A 25,626-nucleotide genomic window follows, 5' to 3' on the forward strand; every position below is an offset into this window, starting at 1 on the left:
GAACGTTCCTATAGAAAGCAGATGAGGAGGAATTTCTTTATGCCGATGGGTGGGGAATGTGTGGAATTCACTGCCACAGACGGCTGTCGAGATCGTCAAAGGGTATTTTTAAGGCCGAGGTTCTTGATTAGTGCGGGTGTCAAACATTAGGGGGAGAAGGTAGGAGAATGGGGTTGAGAGGGAGAGATAGATCAGCCATGACTGAATGGCGGAGTAGACTTGATGGGCCGAATGGCCTCCTCCTGCACCTATTGTCTATTGACCAAATGGCCTCTCCTCCTGCACCCATTTTCTACGTTTCTATGGAAAGCAGCGAAAGGAAAAGACAAACTAGTACGTTCATGCATGTTTTATTCAAATAGTTATATAAAATACTTCCTCATTGTTACAAGTGCATGCTTAAATTGCTGACATTTCCGAGGTCAAATTACAAATAAAAGGCATTCAAGGTTGTAGTGAATTACTCGGGCACATTTATCGTCATTTTTAAAAAAAAGAAAAGTTAATGGGTTTGGTTACCCGATGTGGACCAGAGTTTATGACCAATTTTTTTTTCAAACCCGTACTGATTGCACAGCAGAAGGTGAGGTTACGCGAGACCTTTCTTGTATGGAGTGCGTGGAGTTACAGAAAATAACTGGACATTACCAATATGCGCGTCGCGACTGCTTTCATGCATTTAGAATTTCCACATGTACCTGCACACACGGAGGGGGGGTTTTATTTTTTGTTAAAATGTTCACGAAGCTGGCTAAACATGCTAAATGTGTACTTACCGATCAGCACAAAAAAAAAGGAAATTGTCCAAAGGCTACCACCCTCCTCCCCTCTCTCAGTAAGTTCATGATTTCTTTCTTTTTTTTTTTAATTACAAAATTTCAAAAGGCATTAAGCATTTTTTTCATACGGTGAATATAAAGTATGCCAGTATACATTACATTTCCAGTAGAGGTCATCATCACTAAGCACGTCACAGTCCCGCACAGGAACGATACAGCAATAAATTGGGGGGGGGGGGAGAAAAAACCATGCATAGAACAGTTTTACAGACTACAGGTGCGTTTCACTGCCTTTATAATGGTACGTGATATTTGTTGTTTGTTAAAATAAAAACTTTTAAAAATGTATGCGTCACTCTTTAATATTACACAGTTCCAGCAAGCTACACACATCTCAATGCAAATGAAATTGAAGGGCATGATGAATGACAAAAGGTTATAAATTAAGTTCCAGTTTCATTTTTGGAAAAAAGGCTATCTCCGATCAAGTGGATGAGCTAAGTACATAGATAAACTGGTGCATCCACACTAAATAAACCTGAGATAAGCAGAATCTGTACAAAAACCAAACCAGATTTTTTTTTTTTTTTTTTGGCATTTCAGATGATTTTGCGACTCTACATTTTATTTTAAGACTGCCTAATTTCTTTCAAGCTCTCATCGGAGTAGCAACGAGAGAGAAGGAAAAAAAAAATGTTAATAAATAGACGACATTTTCAAATCAGCTGTTATTTAGTTTGTACAACCTCACGTTTTTTTAATTGTTTTTTTTTTGAAAAATATGTCAAACGTTTTAATTCTGCAATGGTGAACGGGCGCTAGAAGGTGTAAGGGCTGCAATATCAGAGGGTCCCGTCTCCAGAAGATTAAACGCCTTTGCAAAAACAGATCTGCGAGTCTAACCTCAATGGCAAAGAGGAAAACGGTTTGATTCATCTAATGTGTTATAGTGAGCCAGCTTGTCTAGAAGCGTCAAAGGCATATCCCGTCTGAGGTAACTTAACTTTCAACAATCACAATACAATTCCGTGGCCCACCACCGGCACCACCACGCCCTGCTTCCCCCGTGCATGCAGCGGTAATCAGGGTCGTGGCGCCCGGGGCGACCGTACAATCATGCCTTGGAACTGGGACGTGTGAAGAAGGGATCACTGGATGTTGCCGCTCTCCGTGCCGTTGGTCTCAGAGGAGACCGCCTTGTTGAAGCCGCCGCCTCCGCCGTCCCCGCCGCCGCCGCCGCCCAGGCCGTCTCTGCGCGGGGGCATCCGCTCGTTGATGCGGTCCAGCCCCTTGGCCTCGGCAAAGCTGCTGATCTTGTGCTGCGGTGAGAAGCCGCGGATGGCTGGGGTGGGGGGAGAGCCCGGGGGGGCAAGGGAGGGGGGAGAGGGAGGGGGGAGAGCAGAGGGGGTAGGGAGAGGGGGAAGAGAGGGAGAGGGGGAAAGGGGTGGGGAAGAGAGGGGGAGAGCGAGAGGGGGAAGAGGGAGAGAGGGGTGGGGGAAGGAGAGCAGAGGGGTTAGGGAGAGAGGGAGAGAGGGGGAAAGGGGTGGGGGAAAGAGAGGGGGGAAAGGGGAGGGGGAGGAAAGGGGCGGGGGAGAGAGGGGAGGGAGAGAGCGAGAGAGGGGTGGGGGAAAGAGAGGGGGAGAGAGGGGAGGGGAGGAAAGGGGTGGGGGAGAGAGGGGAGTGAGAGAGGGGAGAGGGGTGGGGGAAAGAGAGGGGGGAGAGAGAGGGGGGAAAGAGGGGAGGGGGGGAAAGAGGGGAGGGGAGGGAGGGGGAGGAAAGGGGAGGGGGAGAGGTGAGAGAGAGGGGAGGGAGAGGTGAGATGGAAAGGGGAGGGCAGAGCAAGAGGGGGAGAGAGGTGAGGGGGAGAGAGGGAGGGGGAGGGAGAGGGGGAGAGAGGGAAGGGGAGAGAGAGGGGAAAGAGAGAGGGGGAAGAGAGAGGTGAGATGGAGAGGGGGAGGGGAGAGCAAGAGGGGGAGAGGGAGAGAGGGGAGAGAGAGGGGAGGGAGGAAGAGGGGAGGGAGGGGGAGGGAGAGGAGGGATGGAGAAGGGAGGGGAGGGAGAAGGAGGAGGGAGGGAAAAGAAGGAGAAGCATAAAACAACACAGTTTCTCTGCAGTGATACAGGGGTTCAGTAGGTATCTGGTTAGCACATTGTGGCGTATGCATTCATGAGTTTCCTCTCACCCTCTGTACTAGGGGCTGGGGTTAATGGTCAGAGTCACAGGGCCAGACAGCACAGAAACAGGTTCATCAGCCCATGTTGCCATTCTGGGCCATTCCCATTTATCATTTCCCTCTAAACCCTTCCTATTCCATGTATCTTAGCGTCACAGAAAGACATTCTTGCCATAGAGGGAGTACAGAGAAGGTTCACCAGATTAATTCCTGGGATGGCAGGACTCTCATATGAAGAAAGACTGGATAGACTCGGTTTGTACTCGCTGGAATTTAGAAGATTGAGGGGGGATCTTATAGAAACTTACAAAATTCTTAAGGGGTTGGACAGGCTAGATGCAGGAAGATTGTTCCCGATGTTGGGGAAGGCCAGAACAAGGGGTCACAGTTTAAGGATAAGGGGGAACTCTTTTAGGACCGAGATGAGAAAGTTTTTTTTCACACAGAGAGTGGTGAATCTGTGGAATTCTCTGCCACAGAAGGTAGTTGAGGCCAGTTCATTGGCTATATTTAAGAGGGAGTTAGATGTGGCCCTTGTGGCTAAATGGATCAGGGGGTATGGAGAGAAGGCAGGTACGGGATACTGAGTTGGATGATCAGCCATGATCATATTGAATGGCGGTGCAGGCTCGAAGGGCCGAATGGCCTACTCCTGCACCTATTTTCTATGTTTCTATGACACAGTGTGGAAACAGGCCCTTCAGCCCAACTCGCCCACACCGACCAACTACACTAGCTACACCCAGCTACACTAGTCCCACCTGCCTGCGTTTTGCCCCAAATCCCTCTAAACCTGTCCTGTCCATGTACCTGTCTAAATGTCTTTTAAAAGTCGTAATTGTACCAACTTCTAACTTTAAAAGCGAGATTATTATTTTGTGTCCATGTTCTCCAGAGATGCTGCCTGACCCGCTGAGTTACTCCAGCACTCTGTGTCCATGTTCTCCAGAGATGCTGCCTGACCCGCTGAGTTACTCCAGCACTCTGTGTCCATGTTCTCCAGAGATGCTGCCTGACCCGCTGAGTTACTCCAGCACTCTGTGTCCATGTTCTCCAGAGATGCTGCATGACCCGCTGAGTTACTCCAGCACTCTGTGTCCATGTTCTCCAGAGATGCTGCCTGACCCGCTGAGTTACTCCAGCACTCTGTGTCCATGAGAGATGCTGCCTGAACCGCTGAGTTACTCTAGCACCCATTTAAATAGTCTTTGTCCGGCTGAGAGGAGTGGGCCGGTGGTGATCCAGTGATCTTGGTTTCTTGCCCTGATCCGTTCCCTCCTCAGACGCAGGGCTGGGGTCTCGGCCCTGGGACAGGACTCTGGGAGCTGGTAAACACTACCGTAGCTAAATCACGGGCTATCCTCACTCCCTCTGCTAGTAGGAGGGGATGGGGAGGTTAGTTTTATAGTTTCGTTGATTGTCACGTGTACAGTGAAAAGCTTTTTGCCACCTGCTATCCACTCAGTGGAAAGACAGTGTACCGATACAGGATAAAGGGAATAACATTTAGTGCAAGATAAAGTCCAGTAAAGTCTGATTAAAGATAGTCCGAGGGTCTCCAATGAGGTGGATGGGAGGTCAGGACCGCTCTCTAGTTGGTGAGAGGACGGTTCAGTTGCCTGATAACAGCTGGGAAGAAACTGTCCCTGAATCTGGAGGTGTGCGTTTTCACACTTCTGTACCTCTTGCCTGATGGGAGAGGGGAGAAGACGGAGTGGCCGGGGTGAGACTGGTCCTTGATTGTGCTGCTGGCCTTGCCAAGTGTAGATGGAGTCAATGGACTGGTTTGTGTGATGGTCTGGGCCGCATCCACATTTCTCTGCAGTTTCTTGCGGCCTTGGATGGAGCTGTTCCCAAACCAAGCTGTGGTGCATCCTGATAAAATGCTTTGTACGGTGCATGTGTAGGAGTTGGTGAGAGGGGGCTGTCTGGCCTGTTCCCTCTGCTGGCTGGCTCCATGTCGTGCTCCCAGTTGGAATACGGGCTCTGTTGCTATGTAATTAGTGCACGGCACAACACACAAGGGGGGCCATTTGGCCCATCACTGCCTGGACCGACCCTTGGGAAGGGGCGTGGAGAGGGACGCACCTTCTCATGGCCACCACACGTTACAGAAGGTGACGCCAGAGGGAGGAGACCAGTGCACCATTAGAGGGTGGCTCATGGGGAATGCGCAATACAGCCACAATGTCCGTTAACCGTTCCATTTGTCACCTCAGGAAGACACACAGCAAACAAGCGGTCGGTCCATGTGGGCTCTGATGATACAGACAATAACGCAGCTCAGATGCACCAGGAGCTCCCTGTGATAGCTACAGTCAAAGGTTGGACAGTAACACTTTGCATTTGGCCTAATTGCATTTTTAAATACATGCGTACAAATCAAAAATGTTTCAGGAAACTTTCAGCAGGGAAATGAAACACTTTGAGCTGGAAGCGTTTAATCTTCAACTCTGGTCTGTCGGGATATGAAGGTAGACACAAAATGCTGGAGTAACTCAGCGGAGGACATGCAGCATCTCTGGAGAGAAGGAATCGCTGACGTTTCGGGTCGAGACCCTTCTTTATCAGTCTAAAGATGGGTCTGGACCCGAAACGTCACCTATTCTTTCTCTCCAGAGATGCTGCCTGACCCGCTGAGTTACTCCAGCACTCTGTGTCCATGTACTCCAGAGATGCTGCCTGACCCGCTGAGTTACTCCAGCACTCTGTGTCCATGTTCTCCAGAGATGCTGCCTGACCCGCTGAGTTACTCCAGCATTTTGTGTCTACCTTCGATTTAAACCAGCATCTGCAGTTTTTTTCCTGTCAGAATATGACTCAGGGCACAGAGTGATTTCGAGTCATGGACATTCTGGATTATGGACTCAATAGCAACAGGGAGCCGTACTGTGAACTGACCCAGGGTGAACTGACCTACGACGATGCAAGCGTACACAGCTAGTGTGCACCGACCGTTTAGTGGTTAAGAGCCTGTTCTGCAGACCTGTGGGTGAATCACAGGGGGTGCAGTGGCCGGACTAATCCAGCTTGTTGCTGTGTCTGCCAGAGGGATATCATGGTGTTTATTACACACACGCTTACACACGCACACTATTAAACACGACACACAGCAAAAGCCACAGACTCACGGAAAATAAAAGCGAAACATTAATGTCCACCACCATGGCGGTCTGTGGAACGGAGTTTGTTAAACAAAGGTGGTTTTACACTGGCGCATAAATAGTGGTGGAGCGGCCACTATTTAATCAGCAGTCGGCTTTGCTCTTGCGTCTGGGCCTTGACACAGTTTTGAGGCGTCAATTGTTAATAGCTCTTGTGGGAGAGAGGCCGTCCTCAGCTCCCGGTTATGCAGCCACAAAGACACAAGGAGGACTTTGCAAGAACAAAGGTGAACAACTGCGTAAAACGATGGATCTACTGAAAGCAAGCCACACCTCAACGCGGTTAATACAACAGGGGTGTTACAGAGTGTTAGATAACTACTGGTGAGACCCAACACCCACACATTATGTACACAAGTATACTCATACAGATACACATAAACCCAGCACAGCCCCAATCTGCAGCACAACAGAAGGGGGTCTGGCTAAAATATTACCTTCGTCAGCCTCAATAGCCTCAACAGTCGCTGAAGAAAAGAAAAGGGTTGCAAAATGGATGAGAAAAGTCGCCGAGAATTTAAATTCGTAAACAATCAATGAGAAGCAAATTAAACAGCAACCGCAGCAAGTTCTAATAGAAGCTTTAGTTAAGTAACTCTTATGTGGAGATGAGAAACGGGACGACACATTCACAGAGAACGACACACAGACAGTTTATGTGGGAAGAGGAGAGAGATAGTGATGGTGGGAGCAGAAAATCAGTGCGCGGCGAGTGGGCGTGTGGGCGTGTGGGTCACTCAATCCACACGTGGCGGCTCACAGTATAGGATGGAAAATTCACAGCAAGTTCTAGCAAAGTTGTGCCCAGGATCGAAGCCACGTCAGAGACAAGCTGTGCACCACGCGAGGCCCATGCCCGCTCTGCGACTGGGACCAGCGGCTAACTCTCGCCCGCCCTGAAGGACAATCGGGGTGGTGCAGCGGGTAGAGCCGCTGCCTCACAGCGCCAGAGACCCGGCTTCCATCCTGACCCCGGCTGCTGTCTGTGTGTCTGAGTGTGTGTGTGTGTGTGTGTGTGTGTGCGCGTGTGTGTGGGGTGTGTGTGTGGGGTGTGTGTGCGCGTGTGTGTGGGGTGTGTGTGTGTGTGGGGTGTGTGTGTGTGTGTGTGTGTGTGTGTGTGTGCGCGTGTGTGTGGGGTGTGTGTGTGTGTGTGTGTGGGGTGTGTGTGTGTGTGTGTGCGCGTGTGTGTGGGGTGTGTGTGTGTGTGGGGTATGTGTGTGTGTGTGTGTGTGTGTGTGTGTGTGTGTGTGTGTGTGTGTGTGTGTGTGTGTGTGTGTGTGTGTGTTTGTGTGTGCACGTGTGTGTGTGGGGTGTGTGTGTGTGTGTGTGTGTGTGTGGGTGTGGAGTTTGCACGTTCTCCTCGTGACCGCGTGGGTTTCCTCCAGGCGCTCCGGTTTCTTCCCAGGTCCCCGGCTTGTAGATTCATTGGCCCTCTGTAAGTTGCCCTCCTAGTGTGCAGGGAGTGGACGCGAAAGTGGGACAGCATAGAACTAGTGTGAAAGAAGACACCAAACTGCTGGAGTAACACAGCAGGTTAAGCAGCATCCCTGGAGGTGACAGTCATCTATCACAGTCACAAAGCAGGGAAACAGGGCCTTCAGCCCACCTTGCCCATGTGGACCAAGATGCCCCCATCTACATTGCACACACCTGCTTGCATCTAAACCTTTCCTATCCATGTTGATCTGCTGTGGTGTTGGAACAAGACTTCCCTTCCTCAAGTCCATTTCTTTACTGTTATATCCAGACAATATTAGAGCTAAGTCCTGCCTATCCTTGCAGCACCATGTCTAACTGCACTGTCACCAAATGCACTTTTCCACAATAAGGTAATGAAGGAAAAGTCCATTAGCAACTATCCATGTTCTCCAGAGATGCTGCCTGACCCGCTGAGTTACTCCAGCACTCTGTGTCCGTGTTCTCCAGAGATGCTGCCTGACCCGCTGAGTTACTTCAGCACTCTGTGTCCATGTTCTCCAGAGATGCTGCCTGACCCGCTGAGTTACTCCAGCACTCTGTGTCCGTGTTCTCCAGAGATGCTGCCTGACCCGCTGAGTTACTCCAGCACTCTGTGTCCGTGTTCTCCAGAGATGCTGCCTGACCCGCTGAGTTACTTCAGCACTCTGTGTCCATGTTCTCCAGAGATGCTGCCTGACCCGCTGAGTTACTCCAGCACTCTGTGTCCATGTTCTCCAGAGATGCTGCCTGACCCGCTGAGTTACTTCAGCACTTGGTGTCTTTTTTTGTAAAGCATCATCTGCGGTTCCTTGTTTCTACGTAGAACGAGTGTGAGCGGGTGACCGATGGTTGGCGTGGACCCGTTGGGCTGATGGGCCTTGCATTGAGCAGCAGGCAGAGCAGTTGTTTAGTGGTTGCTGGGCTGATACATGAGCACCGGTTCTCAGCTGTGGTCTTCACCTCACGGCAACAGTGTGTTGGTGATCGGCACCATTGCGCACAGCTCGCTCGGCTCCCTTCTCCTTCAGCATTCAGGTCTGGCCTTGCCGTCTGGCCAGTGAGTTTTGAACATGCCTCCCTGGGCATTGTGTGCAACATTTTGTCTCTCACTTGCCTCAATCTCCTCTGGGCCGGGGAGGGAGGAGCCATCCATCACGATGTTTGCCGATCTTCGATCAGACACAGAGTGTTGAGGTGGGACCAGATGAGAGAGTGGGAGCGTCTGTGGCTCACAGCAATGCAGAGTGGGGGAGGGCAGTGCACTTGAATGGATCTGGGGTAGGTAGGTGACGGAAGGGGGATTCGAGGTAGGGGTTGCCATCTATTTCCCTCCCAAATAAGGGACAAGGTGACATAACCGCCCTACTCCCTACGTGACCTCACCCAGCCAACGGCCACGTGCTCCCGCTCCACCAATGGCGGCCGCCCGGGCCGGGAGGCGGATTGCTATGCAAGCCTCCGGTAGGTGGCGCCCGGGCCTCCAGACCAACACTGTCCGGGCCTACACTGTCCAGGCCTACACTGTCCGGGCCTACAGTGTCTAGGCCTACACTGTCCGGACCTACAGTGTCCGGGCCTATACTGTCCTGACCTACACTGTCCGGACCTACACTGTCCAGGCCTACAGTGTCCGGGCCTACACTGTCCGGACCTACACTGTCCAGGCCTACAGTGTCCGGGCCTACAGTGTCCGGGCCTACACTGTCCGGACCTACAGTGTCCGGGCCTATACTGTCCTGACCTACACTGTCCGGACCTACACTGTCCAGGCCTACAGTGTCCGGGCCTACACTGTCCGGGCCTACAGTGTCCGGGCCTACAGCTACGGCTTACAGCACCCCCCCCCCCCCGGGCCTAATACGGGACAAGGGCGGTCCCGTACGGGTCAATCCAATTTAGCCCAAAATACGGGATGTCCCGGCTAATACAGGACAGTTGGTAACCCTAATTCGAGTGGCTTTGGCTCAGTGCAGTTCTGAGGGGCAGGTTTCTCATGCAGAAGGGGGCAGGTAGTGGAACGAGCTGGTGGAGGCAGCGTTTCGGCAGGTACAGGGAGCAGAGGGAGATGGGCCCAGTGTGGAGAGGGGTCTCGGAAGGCATGGACACGTCGGGTCCAAAGGGCCTGATTTCCGTGCTGTGGACGGGGCAGGGATGACAGGGTTAACCCACCAGCAGGAGCGGGGTGGGCCTACAGCGGGAGTGGGGTGGGCCTGCACCCCAGAGGTCGATCGTTCAAGACTACCCTCTGCTGTTTGCTTTAGGGAGCTACGGTGGCGCAGCGCCGGAGCCCCGGGTTCCATCCTGACTACGGGCGCTGTGTGTACCAGTTTGCACATTTTCCCCGTGACCGCGTGGGTTTGCTCCGGGTGCTCTGGTTTCCTCCCACACTCCAGAGACCAGCAGGGTTGTAGGTTTATTGGCTTCAGTAAATTGTCCCCCAGTGTGTTGGACAGTGCTAGTCTACTAGGGGTCGGCACAGACTCAGTGGACCGAAGGGCCCTGTTTTCACGCTATATCTCTAAAGTCTAAAGAGTAGGATGGAGATGAAGACCCCTGAGGACATAAGCAAAACACCACGAGGTCAATGAAAGATGGCCGCCAGCCCCGGTCCGTCTCTGAGACCCGTCAGGGAGGAGGAGGCCGGAGCATTGTCTTCTGCCGAGCCCTGGGGTTTCCATCCACGTGATGGAGGGCTGGGTCTCCATGTTCATAAACAGCGCATGTAGGATTGGACAGGCTAGATGCAGGAAAAATGTTCCCCATGTTGGGGGAGTCCAGAACCAGGAGTCACAGTCTAAGAATAAGGTGGTAGGCCAGAGGACTGAGATGAGGAAAAACTTCTTCACCCAGAGAGTTGTGAATCTGCGGAATTCTCTGCTACAGAAGGCACGATATCCCACGCTGGGTGCCAGCCGATGTCATTCCGAGTCCTCCCATCCGCTCTCCTGCCGTGACTTCCTTCCACACTGATGGCCAGAGGGGGCCGCACGGCGGCACAGCGGTAGAACCACTGCCTCACAGCACCGGAGACCCGGGGTTCCATCCCGACCACGGGCGCTGTCTGCACGGAGTTTGTACGTTCTCCCCCTTGACCCGCGTGGGTTAGGTCCTGGGGTGCTCCGGTTTCCCCCCACACTCCAAAGTCGGGCAGGTTTGTAACTGTAGATTGGCCCCGTGGTGTGAGGGATGGAACCAGTGTACGCTGGTCGGGCAGACCCGGTGGGCTGAAGGGCCCGCTTCTCTGAAGTCTAAAGTAAAGCTTGGCTCGGCTGCCCCGCTCTCTCTGAGACTCCTGTAGCCCCTCACTCAGTGGGGGGTGGGGAACATTTAGCATGGGCAGATGCACTTTACGCACGCACGCACACGCGTGTGCACAAGTATAAATGCACATGTTAAATATTTGTGCACACATTAAACATGTGTGCATATCTGTGTGCATACGCACACAACACACACACACACGTGTGTGTACAGTATTATATTCCATCAAATAACACGGAGATTCAGGTGGCCAGTTTGTGGATAGTTAACTGGTTACTCTTGATCTTTAATGTACAACATTAAGATTTTCTCTTTAAACCACGAGCATTTTCCGAGGGTAGACACAAAGTGCTGGAGTAACTCAGTGGGTCAGGCAGCATCTCTGAAGAAAAGGAATGGGTGACGTTTCTTCAGACCGAAGAAGGGTCTCGACCCGAAACGGCACCCATTCCTTCTCTCCATAGGTGCTGCCTGACCTGCTGAGTTACTCCAGCACTTTGTGTCTACCTTCGATCTGCACCAGCATCTGCAGTTGTTTCCTGGGCATTTCCCGAGCATGCTTTTGTTGTTGTTTTCGGTCGTGTTTTACTTTGAAGTGAACGGAGGAATTGATTGGCGAGGTGGGTGTAAGAAGTGTCAAGGGTGGTGGTGTGGCGGATGTACGCGCGCTGGCAAAGGAGGTGCTCCCCCCCCCCTGCGGCTCCATCATCGGGCTGATCGTCGGGCGTGTGGGTGTGAGCGCATGTGAGTGTCACCAGCAAGTGGGGTTAGCACTAACACACAGAACACTGACACACAGAGGCACAGGGTGAAGTGAAGGAAGTGGGTACCTGATTCGTCTGAACAGGAGGAAGAGAGAAAGAGTATATCAGAGAGCAAGTAGAACATTGGAAAAGAGTGAAGAGGGAGGGAATTCACGGGGGGCTTTGAACACAGCCCCATTCCACACACAATACCCAGTTCACACACATAGAGATATAAAATAGACAACTTACTTCAGATATTATCTGCGACAACACAAGTCAATAATTCAGGGATAGAAAACTTGGTTATTGAGCAGGTTTAACAGCTAATTCACTCATCTCACCGTGTCCAAGACTTACCCCAAGACAGTTCATTGATTACAAGTGAAGTGTTTTTATTCTGCCATGCTCATTCTCTGGCAAAACGTTGAAGAGGGGAGTGGTGAGCAGCAGATTGGTGACATGGCTGCTTCAGTATGTAACATGGACTCCTGATATCCCAGAGTATTTAACGCATGGATGGGAACAATAAGACTTCGCAATACTGAGGGTGGCGCGGCGGTAGCATTGCAGCCTTCCAGCGCCAGAGACCCGGGTTCAATCCCGACTACGGGTGCTGTCTGTACGGAGTTTGTACGTTCTCCCCGTGACCTGCGTGGGTTTTCTCTGGATGCTCCGGTTTCCTCCCACATTGCAAAGATGTGCAGGTTTGTAGGTTAATTGGCTTGGTAAATGTGAAAATTGTCCCTAGTGTGTGTAGGATAGTGCTAATGTGCGGGGATCGCTGGTCGGCGCGGACCCGGTGGGCCGAAGGGCCTGTTTCCGCACTGTATCTCTAAACTAAACTAAACTATTTTAAGATGAAGATTAATATATGGGAAATAAATGGGCAGACTTGAAGAGGATAATCTCTCAGCCAGGTTAAGGGCAGATATTTCCCTCACAGAACTGTATAAATATTTTACTCGAGTTGCCAGTGTCTCTTTAACTGTTGTAAACAATACAGCGTTAAAACGAACAGCTTAAACTTTGAGCATTGCAGGCAAACAAACGCTAATGGATACAGTGTCACCCCTTTAAAGTTACATTCCCAAACACTAACTCTTATCTTTCCTCATTTAACTTTACTGGAGAAACAAAATATCCACTGCACCTAGGGGTGCCAACTTTCTCACTCCCAAATAAAGGACAAGGTGACGTCACTGCCCCTCGTGACCTCACCCAGCCAGCGGTCACATGCTCCCGCTCCACCAATGGTGACCGCCCGGGCCAGGAGGCGGGTTGCTACGCAACCTCCGTTAGGCGGTGCCCGGGCCTCCATACCTAGACTGTCCGGACCTACAGCGGCCCTCGGGCCTACAGTGTCCGGGCCTACAGCGGCCCCCGGGCCAACACTGACCGGGCCTACAGTGTCCGGGCCTACAATGTCTGGGCCTACAGCGCCCCCCGAGCCTAATACGGGACAAGGGCAGTCCCGTACAGGACAAACCAATTTAGCCCAATATAGGGGATGTCCCGGCTAATACGGGACAGTTGGCAACCCTAACTGCATCCATTGTTCCCAATGTGGCCTTCTGTACATCGGTGAGACCAAGCGTAGACTCGGTGACCGTTTCGCTGAACACTTGCGCTCGGTCCTCCAAGGCTTGCTGGATCTCCCAGTTGCCAGCCATTTTAACTCCCTTTCGCCTTCCCACACTGACCCTTCTGTCCTGGGTCTCTTACATTGCCAGAGTGAGGCCACACGCAGATTGGAGCAACAGCACCTCATATTCTGCTTGGGTAGCTTACAACCCAGCGGTATGAACGTTGAATTCTCTAATTTTAAATGACTTCCACTCACACCCCTTTTGCCCCCTTCCTCCATCCTGTCGTTTAACCAGTTCCACAGTTCTCCACATTGTATCTATCTTGAGATCACACCTTCCCGAACCAGCAATGGGCCTACCAGGGCACCACCTTGCCCGAGTTCATTTGTTGCCGGCCCTGATTGATCCTGGTCTTTTCGCGCCTCCAGCCCTTCACCTCCCCACCCCTTACTCCCGACTAGGGGCGCCAACTATCTCACTCCCAAATAAGGGACACGGTGACGTCACCGCCCCGCGCCCCACGTGACCTCACCCCAGCCAGCGGCCACGTGCTCCCGCCCCACCAATGGCGGCAGCCCAGGCCTGAGGCGGGTTGCTATGCAACCTCCTTTATGCGGCACCCGGGCCTCCGGCCCTACACTATCCGGACCTACACTGTCCGGACCTACACTGTCTGGGCCTACACTGTCCGGGCCTACACTGTTTGGGCCTACACAGTCTGGGCCTACACTGTCCGGGCCTACACTGTCCGGGCCTACACTGCCTGGCTCTACACTGTTCGGGCCTACACTGTCCGGGCCTACACTGTCCGGGCCTACACTGTCCGGGTCTACACTGTCCGGGCCTACACTGTCCGGGTCTACACTGTCCGGGCCTACACTGTCCGGGTCAACAGCCCGCCCCCCCGGGCCTAATATGGGACAAGGGCGGTCCTGTATGGGACAAACCAATTTAGCCCAAAATACGGATGTCCCGGCTAATATGGGACAGTTGGCAACCCTAGTCCCGACCCAATGCGTCCCCCATCCTGTTTCTCCAGAGATGTTGCCTGACCCGCTGAGTTGATGCAGCACTTTGTGTCTGTCTTTGAGCTGATTACAAGCTGGTACCGAGGGGGCGAGCTCTCTGAATTACTGCACGGCTGCAGAACTGGGACTGGGTGCAGGAAATATTCCTTCACAAATATTCTTGAACCAAAAAAAGGGCAAAATCAATCAGGTGGCGTGCGGCCACAAGCGTATCCTCCATTTAGGTAGTAGAAAATTATGTTGTACCTTTTGTTTAAATTTGGGTCTTGATGATCTTTTGAAGATTTTATAATTTTATAAGTGAAAATGACAGGCCAAACAGATTTGTGTTTCCGAATGAAAAGGCAGTTCAGGGATATCCATTTTTTCCATGAACCTCTTATGCTAAGGCTTGGACACTGGGAGAATAACGATAACACAAAGCGTTCATGAATCATATAGACGGTACCCATTAAATACATCATTATCAAACCATGTAAGTCCGAAATATTAACTGTAGGGCTGCTAATACTAAGGAATTTAAAAAGAAAAAGTATTTTAAGGCAATTGAAAATGCCAGATTATCAAGCAAAGTTTACAACGGGAATAATTTAGTCCAATTTGTACTACGACCAAGCTGTTGCTCTTAAATATTTCTTACATCAAGTAAAAATTAGCAGCCCTAAAGATCAACAAAGAAGGTACACACCGACACTCTCACCAATGTGCTGAAGGACTTTAAAAATTGTTTGGGATAAATTTAAAAATATTATTTGAAACAAAGTTCCTTCTGGGTAATGGCCGGTGTGGGTGGGGGGTTGAACAGCGGGGTTCAGAGTCAGTTCCATCAGCACTCCAGGGGTACTGTGCCAGGACAGCCCACCCCCTGGTCATCTATCTGCCCTTCAAGAGGCTCACACAGCACTGTGCAGGGGCAGGAGAACGCCACTCCCGGACCCTCACGGTCATGTAGTTAGCTGCGCCCCGCAGTAAAGTCACTGACAGTAACACACGACCACCACACGCGACAAACAACGGTTACTGCAGCACGCGGCTAACGACGGGTCAGGATCACAGCCGGGCCTCTGGCGCACAGTTGCTGCAGCTTGCCGTTCTCTGGGCTAGTTATCGCCGTGAGTTCCAACACCCTGCATGTGGTCAAACACAACGTGCTGTCTGGAGATAAACACCTGGAGGAAATGGTCTGAACAAGGGTCCTGGCCTGAAACGTCACCCATCCATGTTCTCCAGAGATGCTGCCTGAGCCGCTGAGTTACTCCAGCACTCTGTGTCCATGTTCTCCAGAGATGCTGCCTGACCCGCTGAGTTACTCCAGCTCTCTGTGTCCATGTTCTCCAGAGATGCTGCCTGACCCGCTGAGTTACTCCAGCACTCTGTGTCCGTGTTCTCCAGAGATGCTGCCTGACCCGCTGAGTTACTCCAGCTCTCTGTGTCCATGTTCTCCAGAGATGCTGCCTGACCCGCTGAGTTACTCCAGCACTCTGTGTCCGTGTTCTCCAGAGATGCTGCCTGACCCGCTGAGTTACTCCAGCACTGTGTCCGTGTCCTCCAGAGATGCTGCCTGACCCGCTGAGTTACTCCAGCACTCTGTGTCCATGTTCTCCAGAGATGCTGCCTGACCCGCTGAGTTACTCCAGCATTCTGTGTCTACGAGTAACTACTCTTATGATTAGTGAAAGGCCTGGATAGAGTGGATGTGGAGAGGATGTTTCCACTAGTGGGAGAGTCTAGGGCCAGAGGGCACAGCCTCAGAATTAAAGGATGTATCTTAAGAAAGGAGATGAGGAGGAGTTTCTTCAGTCAGAGGGTGGTGAATCTGTGGGATCCTTTGCCACAGACGGCTGTGGAGGCCAAGTCAATGTATATTTTTTAAGCGGAGATTTCCAGAAGATCTCTTTTAAAGCTTTTAAAGCAGAGTTTGAAGAAGGGTCTCCACCTGAAACGTCACCCATTCCTTCCCTCCCGAGATGCTGCCTGACCCACTGAGTTACTCCAGCATTTTGTGTCTACCTTTGACAGATTCTTGATCCGTGTGGGTGTCAGGGGTTACGGGGAGAAGGCAGGAGAATGGGGTTGAGAGGGGAAGATGGATCTGCGGAGGATTGATTGAATGGCGGAGTGGGCTTGATGGGCCGAATGGCCTAATTCTGCTCCTGGATCTTGTAACCCAGGGGGAAGCCATGAATTCAGTCTGTTCTTGTGCCGGCCATTACCAGAATTGGAACATTGTGGCCAGTGGGAAAAGACTGGCAGCAAACGGATTGGTGAGAGGGGTGCCACTCATCAACACAGCAGGAGGAAGGAATCTGGCTCTTACCACTTTGAAGGGTTTGCTTGCCCCCGGCCAACACTCCGCTGGGCAGCATGCCTGTGGGGGTCAGTCCCTTCAGCGTCAGCACACTCTCGCTCTCCTCCCTGCAAAATAACACCAACCCCGCCGTTACCCGCAGAAACCGCCCGCACGGACACAACACAGACCGTCCCGAGCATGTCACCCCCAGACCTGGCGCCAGTCCGGGCACAGCACGCCACCACACGATCTTATCGAAACGTATAAGATTATTAAGGGGTTGGACACGTTAGAGGCAGGAAACATGTTCCCAATGTTGGGGGAGTCCAGAACCAGGGGCCACAGTTTTAGAATAAGGAGTAGGCCATTTAGAACGGAGATGAGGGAGTTCAACAAGATCTGGGTGTCCTAGTGCATCAGTCAATGAAAGGAAGCATGCAGGTACAGCAGGCAGTGAAGAAAACCAATGGAATGTTGGCCTTCATAACAAGAGGAGTTGAGTATAGGAGCAAAGAGGTCCTTCTACAGTTGTACCGGGCCCTGGTGAGACTACACCTGAAGTACTGTGTGCAGTTTTGGTCTCCAAATTTGAGGAAGGATATTCTTGCTATGGAGGGCGTGCAGCGTAGGTTCACTAGGTTAATTCCTGGAATGGCAGGACTGTCGTATGTTGAAAGGCTGGAGCGATTGGGCTTGTATACACTGGAATTTAGAAGGATGAGGGGGGATCTTATTGAAACATATAAGATAATTAGGGGATTGGACACATTAGAGGCAGGAAACATGTTCCCAATGTTGGGGGAGTCCAGAACAAGGGGCCACAGTTTAAGAATAAGGGGTAGGCCATTTAGAACGGAGATGAGGAAGAACTTTTTCAGTCAGAGAGTGGTGAAGGTGTGGAATTCTCTGCCTCAGAAGGCAGTGGAGGCCAGTTCGTTGGATGCTTTCAAGAGAGAGCTGGATAGAGCTCTTAAGGATAGCGGAGTGAGGGGGTATGGGGAGAAGGCAGGAACGGGGTACTGATTGAGAGTGATCAGCCATGATCGCATTGAATGGCGGTGCTGGCTCGAAGGGCTGAATGGCCTCCTCCTGCACCTATTGTCTATTGTCTATTGTCAGAGAGTTGTGAATCTGTGGAATTCTCTGCCTCAGAAGGCAGTGGAGGCCAATCCTCCTGCACCTATTGTCTATTGTCTATGACCGGGGACCGCAGTTTGCTCAGGAAAGAGGGATAACTTGACCAGAACATCGGGCGGGCACAGTGGTAGAGTTGCCGCCTCACAGCATCAGAGACCCTGGGTGCTGTCTGTACGGAGTTTGCATGTTCTCCCTGCGACCCCGTGGGTTTTCTCAGGGTGCTCCGGTTTCCTCCCGCACTCCAAAGACGTGCAGGTTTGGAGGTTAATTGGCTTCTGTAAATTGTAAATTGTCCCTAGTGTGTTGGATAGTGCTAGTGTACGGGATGGTCGCTGGTCAGTGCGGACTCGGTGGGCCGAAGGGCCTGTTTCCGCGCTGTATCACTGAACTAAAAATGGATAATCTTTGGAATCTGTGGAATTCAATGCCACAGACGGCTGTGGAGGCCAAGCCAATGGATAATTTTAAAGCGGAGATTGACAGATTCTTGATTCGTGCGGGTGTCATGGGTTTAGGGAGAGAAGGCAGGAGAATGGGGTTGTGAGGGAAAGATAGACCAGCCGTGATTAAATGGTGGAGTAGACTCGATGGGCTGAATGGCCTCATTGTGCTCCTATGACCTATGAAGTTCTGAGATGCAGCCTGACTTGCTGAGTTTCTCCAGCACTGTGTTTTACACAAGGAGCAGTTTGTTGATTTACATACTCCACTGTTGTTATACATTACTGGATGTTAGTGGTAGCTTGCTGGACTTTAAAACTGGCTGCCTTGGCACGTTGAACAGCAAAGATAGTTAGGACTGGAGCAGCAAAATAATAATTGTTGTATTTGTAAGACACTTTTAATCTAGATGCCTCACCGGGCAATATTGAGGTAAAACTTGTCACTGAGCATCTGCGGTTTGTGCGGCACCGTGGCGCAGCGGTAGAGTTGCTGCCTCTCAGCTCCAGAGACCCGGGTTCCATCCTGGTCACGGGTGCTGTCTGTACGGAGTTTGTACGTTCTCCCCGTGACCGCGTGGGCTTTCTCCGGGTGCTTTGGTTTCCTCCCGCACTCCAAAGACGTACAAGTTCGATCGGTTATTTGGCTTCTGTAAATTGTCCCTAGTGTGTCGGGTAGTGTTAGTGTGCGGGGAACGGTGGTTGGTGTGGGTTCGTTGGGCCAAAGGGCCTGTTTCCGTGCTTGTATCTAAACTAAACTAAACCCAGAACCTCCTCGTAAATGTTCGCTGCATTCTTTCCAGCTTAACGATGGAGCAGCCTGGCACTGTGATCCCTGGACTTTAGAAGGTGTAATATGTACACAGGGAGGATGTTTCTCCTGACCGGGGACACAGTTACACAATAAGGGAACGGCTGTTTGGGACTAAGATGAGGGCCTAACAGTGGCGCAGCGGTAGAGTTGCTGCCTTACTGCACCGGAGACCCGGGTTCTATCCCCACTACGGGTGCTGTCTGTACGGAGTTTGCACGTTCTCCCCGTGACCTGCGTGGGTTTTCTCCGGGTTCCCAAATACTTATAGGTTAATTGGCTTCTGTAAATTGTAAATTGTCCCTAGTGTGTGTAGGATAGTGTTAGTGTACGGGGTGATTGCTGGTCGGCACAGACTTGGTAGGCTGAATGGCCTGTTTCCACGCTGTATCTCGTAAACTAACAGTAAGTAGTTCCAAATGTGAAAACTCATTGACAATTTCCATTCTAACTGCTGGAGATGGCACTGCAGCTCGGGTCTAGCCCAGGGGAGTGTGGTACAAAACAAGGGGAGAGAAACACTGAGCACATACTCTCCCTTCCACCCTGAGCCACTGATAGCCCAAGCAGTGGCCAAAACACCCTGGACACTTACCGGAGGACAGAAAACATCTTGGCCATCTTTCCAATCGCTCGAATCTTGTTCCGAATCACCTCTTTACGGGCTGCTGCAGAGGCAACTGGCAAAACACGAGCGAGTCAGTGTCTGATTCCTTCATCGGCTTCACTGACACACGCACGCACACTCACACACGTGCACACACACACACACACACTCGTGCATACGCGTGAGCGCACATACACTCAAACGCACTCACATGTGTACACTCACACACTCAAACGCACTCACATGTGAACACTCACACACTCAAATGCACTCACATGTCTTCTGGCACACACTCTGGCGCACGCACGCACACGAGCGCTCACACACATGCGCAAATGCACTCACATAATCACACGCGCACACACACTCAAACGCACTCACATGCATGCTGGCACACACTCACACACGCGCACACAAACACACTCACATGTGTGCTCTGCTGGCACACACACGCGCACACAAACACACTCACATGTGTGCTGGCACACACACACACGCGTACGCACTCACACACACTCACACGCGCGCACGCACATACACACCCTCAAATACACACGCACGCACACACACTAACATGTGCACACACATATACATGCCTGGTGTGCGTGAACACCAACACACTGGCATGCACACACACACGCAGTGGTACACAAACACACGTGCCCACATACACACACAACATTCAGTGTTAGGCTGTAGGTGGCATCACTCCAACAAACAGAATTTGCAAAGTTGCAGCAAAGAGGAGTTGAGGACAGGCGTCCATGCATAGGTGAGACCCTGACGACACCTCGTGCACCCAGCACACACACACTGGTCCGACATTCCCTCTTCTCATTTCCTCACTGTGGACAGGGCAAACTAGATTGCAAAATGTAAGGTCTCTGTAATAAAGTGCCTCGGTTGCAGTGCGGGATCTCATTACACTCCATCGCTTGCATTACTACTGTTCCACTCTTGCCCTGCACACAAATCAAGACATCTTGTGCCATACGAGGGGGAGGCAATTTTACAATGATCAACACAGTGATCGATGCTGTCCAATCTGCTGCTTACTGTAGAAACAAGGAACTGCAGATGCTGGTTTCCACAAAAAAAAGACACAGAGTGCAGGAGTAACTCAGCTGATCAGGCAGCATCTCCAGAGAACATGGATAGGTAATAGAAACATAGAAAAAAGGTGCAGGAGGAGGCCATTTGGCCCTTTGAGCCAGCACCGCCATTCATTGTGAACATGGCTGATCATCCACAATCAGTAACCCGTGCCTGCCTTCTCCCCATATGTTTTGGTTTGGGACACAAAATCAAATAGTTATCAACAATCCTACGGCACTAAAATTATTCACCCCTGCAACCCGTAAAGCATTTACCGTTATGAAAATGACACAGAGTGCTGGAGTAACTCAGCGGGTCAGGCAGCATCTCTGGAGAACATGGACACAGAGTGCTGGAGTAACTCAGCGGGTCAGGCAGCATCTCTGGAGAACATGGACACAGAGTGCTGGAGTAACTCAGCGGGTCAGGCAGCATCTCTGGAGAACATGGACACAGAGTGCTGGAGTAACTCAGCGGGTCAGGCAGCATCTCTGGAGAATGTGTAGGAAGCAACTGCAGATGCTGGTTTCTAGGGTAAAGAAGAAGGGTCCCAAGCCGAAACATCGCCGATCCAGGTTCTTTCGAGATGTTTCCCGACCCGCTGAGTTACTCCAGCACTCTGTGTCCATGTTCTCCAGAGATGCTGCCTGATCCGCTGAGTAACTCCAACACTCTGTGTCCTTGTTATCCATAGAAACATAGAAAAATAGGAGCAATTCGGCCCTTCGAGCCAGCACCGCCATTCAATATGATCATGGCTGATCATCCACAATCAGTACCACGTTCCTGCTTTTTCCCCATATCCCTTGATTCCTTTAGCCCTAAGAGCTCAATCTAACTATCTCTTGAAAACATCCAGTGAATTGGCCTCCACTGCCTTCTGTGGCAGAGAATTCCACAGATTCACAACTCTCTGGATGAAGAAGGTTTACTCGTCTCAGCCTTAAATGGCCTCCCCTTATTCTTAAACTGTGACCCCTGGTTCTGGACCCAACATCAGGAACATTTTTCCTGCATCTAGCCAGTCCAATCTTTTAAGAATTTTATATGTTTCGATAAGATCCCCTCTCATCGTTCCAAATTCCAGTGAATACAAGCTCTGTCGACCCATTCTTTCATCATATGTCAGTCCCGCCATCCCGGGAATTCACCTCATGAACCTACGCTGCACTCCCTCAATAGCAAGAATGTCCTTCCCCAAATTAGGAGACCAAAATTGCACACAATACTTCAGGTGCGGTCTCCAGCACTCTGTGTCCATGATCTCCAGAGATGCTGCCTGACCCACTGAGTTACTCCAGCACTCTGTGTCCATGATCTCCAGAGATGCTGCCTGACCCGCTGAGTTACTCCAGCACTCTGTGTCCATGATCTCCAGAGATGCTGCCTGACCCACTGAGTTACTCCAGCACTCTGTGTCCATGTTCTCCAGAGATGCTGCCTGTCCCGCTGAGTTACTCCAGCACTCTGTGTCCATGTTCTCCAGAGATTCTGCCTGACCCTCTGAGTTACTCCAGCACTCTGTGCCTTCTTCTGGGAACTAACACATCCTGCTTCAGGTGGCTACTGGTGGGGCACTACAGGTCTTGATGAGTATCAGATATTTGACAATATTATTAATGCCCTGAATGAGAGGCCGGAGAGTATCCAATGTTGCTGACGGCAAGTGAACGGAGTGGAAGGAAGTGTACGGTAAACGAAGGCCAGGAGGTGAATGGAGTTTGGTGACTGTAGGATGACGTGGTGATATATGAGATGTAGTGGGAAGGGACGAATGGACAAGAATGTTTTATGAATGGTGAGAAATTAGTACGTGAGTGGTGGGAGACAAGGTGGTTCGTGGGAAATAGGGAGAAGAGATAGAAACTGGAGAGAAACCAGCCAAAGAGCAGCGCAGTGGCGCAGTGGTAGAATTGCTTCCTCACAGCGGCAGAGACGAGACCCGCGTACAATACTGACTACGGGTGGAGTTACATAGAAACATAGAATATAGGTGCAGGAGGAGGCCATTTGGCCCTTCCAGCCAGCACCGCCATTCATTGTGATCATGGCTGATCATCCATAATCAGTAACCCGTGCCTGCCTTCTCCCCACATCCCTTGATTCCACTAGCCCCTAGAGCTCTATCTAACTCTCTTTTAAATTCATCCAGAGAATTGGCCTTCACTGCCCTCTATGGCAGAGAATTCCACAAATTCACAACTCTCTGGGTGGAAATGTTTTTTTCTCACCTCAGCTTTAAATGGCCTCCCCTTTATTCTTAGACTGTGTGGCCCCTGGTTCTGGACTCCCCCAACATTGGGAACATTTTTCCTGCATCTAGCTTGTGCAGTCCTTTTATAATTTTGTACGTCTCTATAAGATCCCCTCTCATCCCTCTAAACTCCAGTGGATACAAGCCCAGTCTTTCCAATCTTTCCTCGTATGCCTGCTGGAATTCTACACAATTCCCCGGAGCATTTGGGGGACACGGACTGAGGCAGGAATGCTCACACACACGTGGCACTGTCAGTGCTGGCCGCTAAAGGCTCATTCTTCCAGCAGGGACCTCACAAGTGGCTCTCCATGTCGCCGAAACGAAGCTGAAAAGTGTGGAGCAGCAAAGCCCCACGCTGTACACCAGACCTCTACAGACTGGGGGAAATCCCGGGCTGAGCTGGCCGTGACAAAGCAACAACGGTCTCAGCTTCCACATCCCTGAATGAGAACCAAGCTCTCACTTCATGGGTCCGTAAGTCACAGGAGCAGAATTAGGCCACTCGACCCGTCGAATCCACTCCGCCATTCAATCGCGGCTGATCAATCCTTTCCTCTCAACCCCATTCTCCTGCCTTCTCCCCGTAACCATTGACTCCCGTCCTATTCAAGAACCTGTTGTAAAAACACCCATTGACTTGGCCTCCACAATGAATTCCGCAGATTCACCACCCTCTGACTGAAGAAATTCCTCCTCATCTCCTTCCTAAAGGTACTTCCTTCTGTTATGAGGCTGTGCCCTCTGGTCCTAGACTCTCCCACAAGTGGAAACATCCTCTCCACATCCACTCCATGCAGGTCTTTCACTGTTCGGTAAGTTTCGATGAGGTTCCCCCCCCCTCTCATCCTTCTCAACTCCAGCTTAGGGTTGCTTGACGATGAGTGTTGTGCAGAGATATTGGACTTGGAACTGATACCCTAGCCCACCCCGTGCCTGCCTATACTCACTGTTCACGCTGGCCCTTGGCTACGCGACCGAGGGGCGAGGGTGGAAGAGTTGTTGGGGAAAGACTTCAAATGCCAGCTCGGCCAGACAATCCCTCCCCATAGCTGATGACTTGGTCAGACAATCCCTCCCCACACCTGGAGTACTGTGTGCAGTTTTGGTCTCCAAATTTGAGGAAGGACATTCTTGCTATTGAGGGAGTGCAGCGTAGGTTCACCAGGTTAATTCCCGGGATGGAGGGACTGTTGTATGTTGAAAGAATGGAGCGACTGGGCTTGTACACACTAGAATTTTGAAGGATGAGAGGAGATCTTATTGAAACATATAAGATTATTAAGGGATTGGACACGCTAGAGGCAGGAAACATGTTCCCAATGTTGGGGGAGCCCAGAACCAAGGGCCACAGTTTAAGAATAAGGGATAGGCCATTTAGAACTAAGATGAGGAAAAACTTTTTCAGTCGGAGAGTTGTGAATCTGTGGAATTCTCGGCCTCAGAAGGCAGTGGAGGCCAATTCTCTGGATGTTTTCAAGAGAGAGCTAGATAGAGCTCTTAAAGATAGCGGAGTCAGGGGGTATGGGGAGAAGGCAGGAATGGGGTACTGATTGTGGATGATCAGCTATGATCACGGTGAATGGTGGTGCTGGCTCGAAGGGCCGAATGGCCTCCTCCTGCACCTATTGTCTATTGACACGAGGAACTGCAGATGCTGGTTTACCAAAAAAGACACAAAAAGTACTGGAGTAACTCAGCCAGGTCAGGCAGCATTTCTGGAGCACATGGATAGGTGACATTTTGGGTCGGGGTCCGTCTACAGTCTCCACTCGAAACGTCGCCTGTCCGTGTCCTCCAGAGATGCTGCCTGACCCGCTGAGTTACTCCAGCACTCTGTGTCCATGTTCTCCACAGATGCTGCCTGACCTGCTGAGTTACTCCAGCACTCTGTGTCCATGTTCTCCAGAGATGCTGCCTGACCCGCTGAGTTACTCCAGCACTCTGTGTCCATGTTCTCCAGAGATGCTGCCTGAGCCGCTGAGTTACTCCAGCACTCTGTGTCCATGTTCTCCAGAGATGCTGCCTGACCCGCTGAGTTACCCCAGCACTCTGTTAGGCTGTAAACTCATTTGGTTTGCTTTACTGAAGACAAAAGCAGAGAGGTTGACAAAAGACCAGCACAGGTTCTGCCAACCCATCTCATCTGCGGACATGTTATGAGAGCCTCTCCATAAGTAGCAACAGGTGACGTGCTGGGCGCTACCCCTCCCCTCCCCTCCCCTCCCCTCCCCTCCCCTCCTCCTTGCACACGGGGCTCGGGTTGTAGAGAGTGGGGGACACTGTGCCCTGCAGAGGTGAAAATCGTGCACGAGAAACAAGGACATGGGGCCAGAGTGTCTACCAGCTCTCCCCTTCACAAGCCACTTGGTTTGTACCTTTCTTCTGGCCATGAATGAGGTGTTCTTCTCATGGCACAATCCAGAAAATAAAGAGATAGAAAGGTCAGTGGGGAAGCTCGGAGAATGAGAACAAAACACAGGTACAGATATCTGACAGAACCAACGGAAAAGCATTAAAACCAAAGTCTGTGGAGATAGAAAAGAAACAAATTAGATAAGGAAATTGAAAAGAAAAAGTTGATGGAAATAAGGCACTTGAAATAAAATGAGTTTGATCGAGAATTAGCCCTTTGATGCTAGCTAGCTAAGGTTGGGGGGGGGTGGGTTTGCTACATAATGCGCATGGGGAATCGCATTAGCTGCAGGTCTGATTAGCAATAATGCTGCCACAGTGTGGACGCTGCGCAGTTGAGAAGCAGGTGAGGTGTAGGGACAGCTCACTCGAACGGCACCA

At 51.1% G+C, this 25,626-nt stretch overlaps 1 protein-coding gene across 1 annotated transcript in view; it reads right to left on the reverse strand.

The window, feature by feature from the left end:
- Positions 1-334: 334 nt before the first annotated feature.
- LOC144597895 (protein phosphatase 3 catalytic subunit alpha) overlaps positions 335-25,626 on the reverse strand; it is a 168,834-nt gene continuing 143,542 nt past the window's right edge. The window contains exons 10-13 of the mRNA XM_078407663.1: positions 19,470-19,554; positions 16,514-16,611; positions 6,555-6,584; positions 335-2,121 (exon numbers count right to left, since the gene is read on the reverse strand). Coding sequence (XP_078263789.1) covers positions 1,928-2,121; positions 6,555-6,584; positions 16,514-16,611; positions 19,470-19,554 — 407 coding nt within the window. The 3' untranslated portion in view covers positions 335-1,927. The remainder of the gene's footprint in view (positions 2,122-6,554; positions 6,585-16,513; positions 16,612-19,469; positions 19,555-25,626) is intronic.

Source organism: Rhinoraja longicauda, chromosome 1, assembly GCF_053455715.1.
Source record: "Rhinoraja longicauda isolate Sanriku21f chromosome 1, sRhiLon1.1, whole genome shotgun sequence".
NCBI lineage: Eukaryota > Metazoa > Chordata > Chondrichthyes > Rajiformes > Arhynchobatidae > Rhinoraja > Rhinoraja longicauda.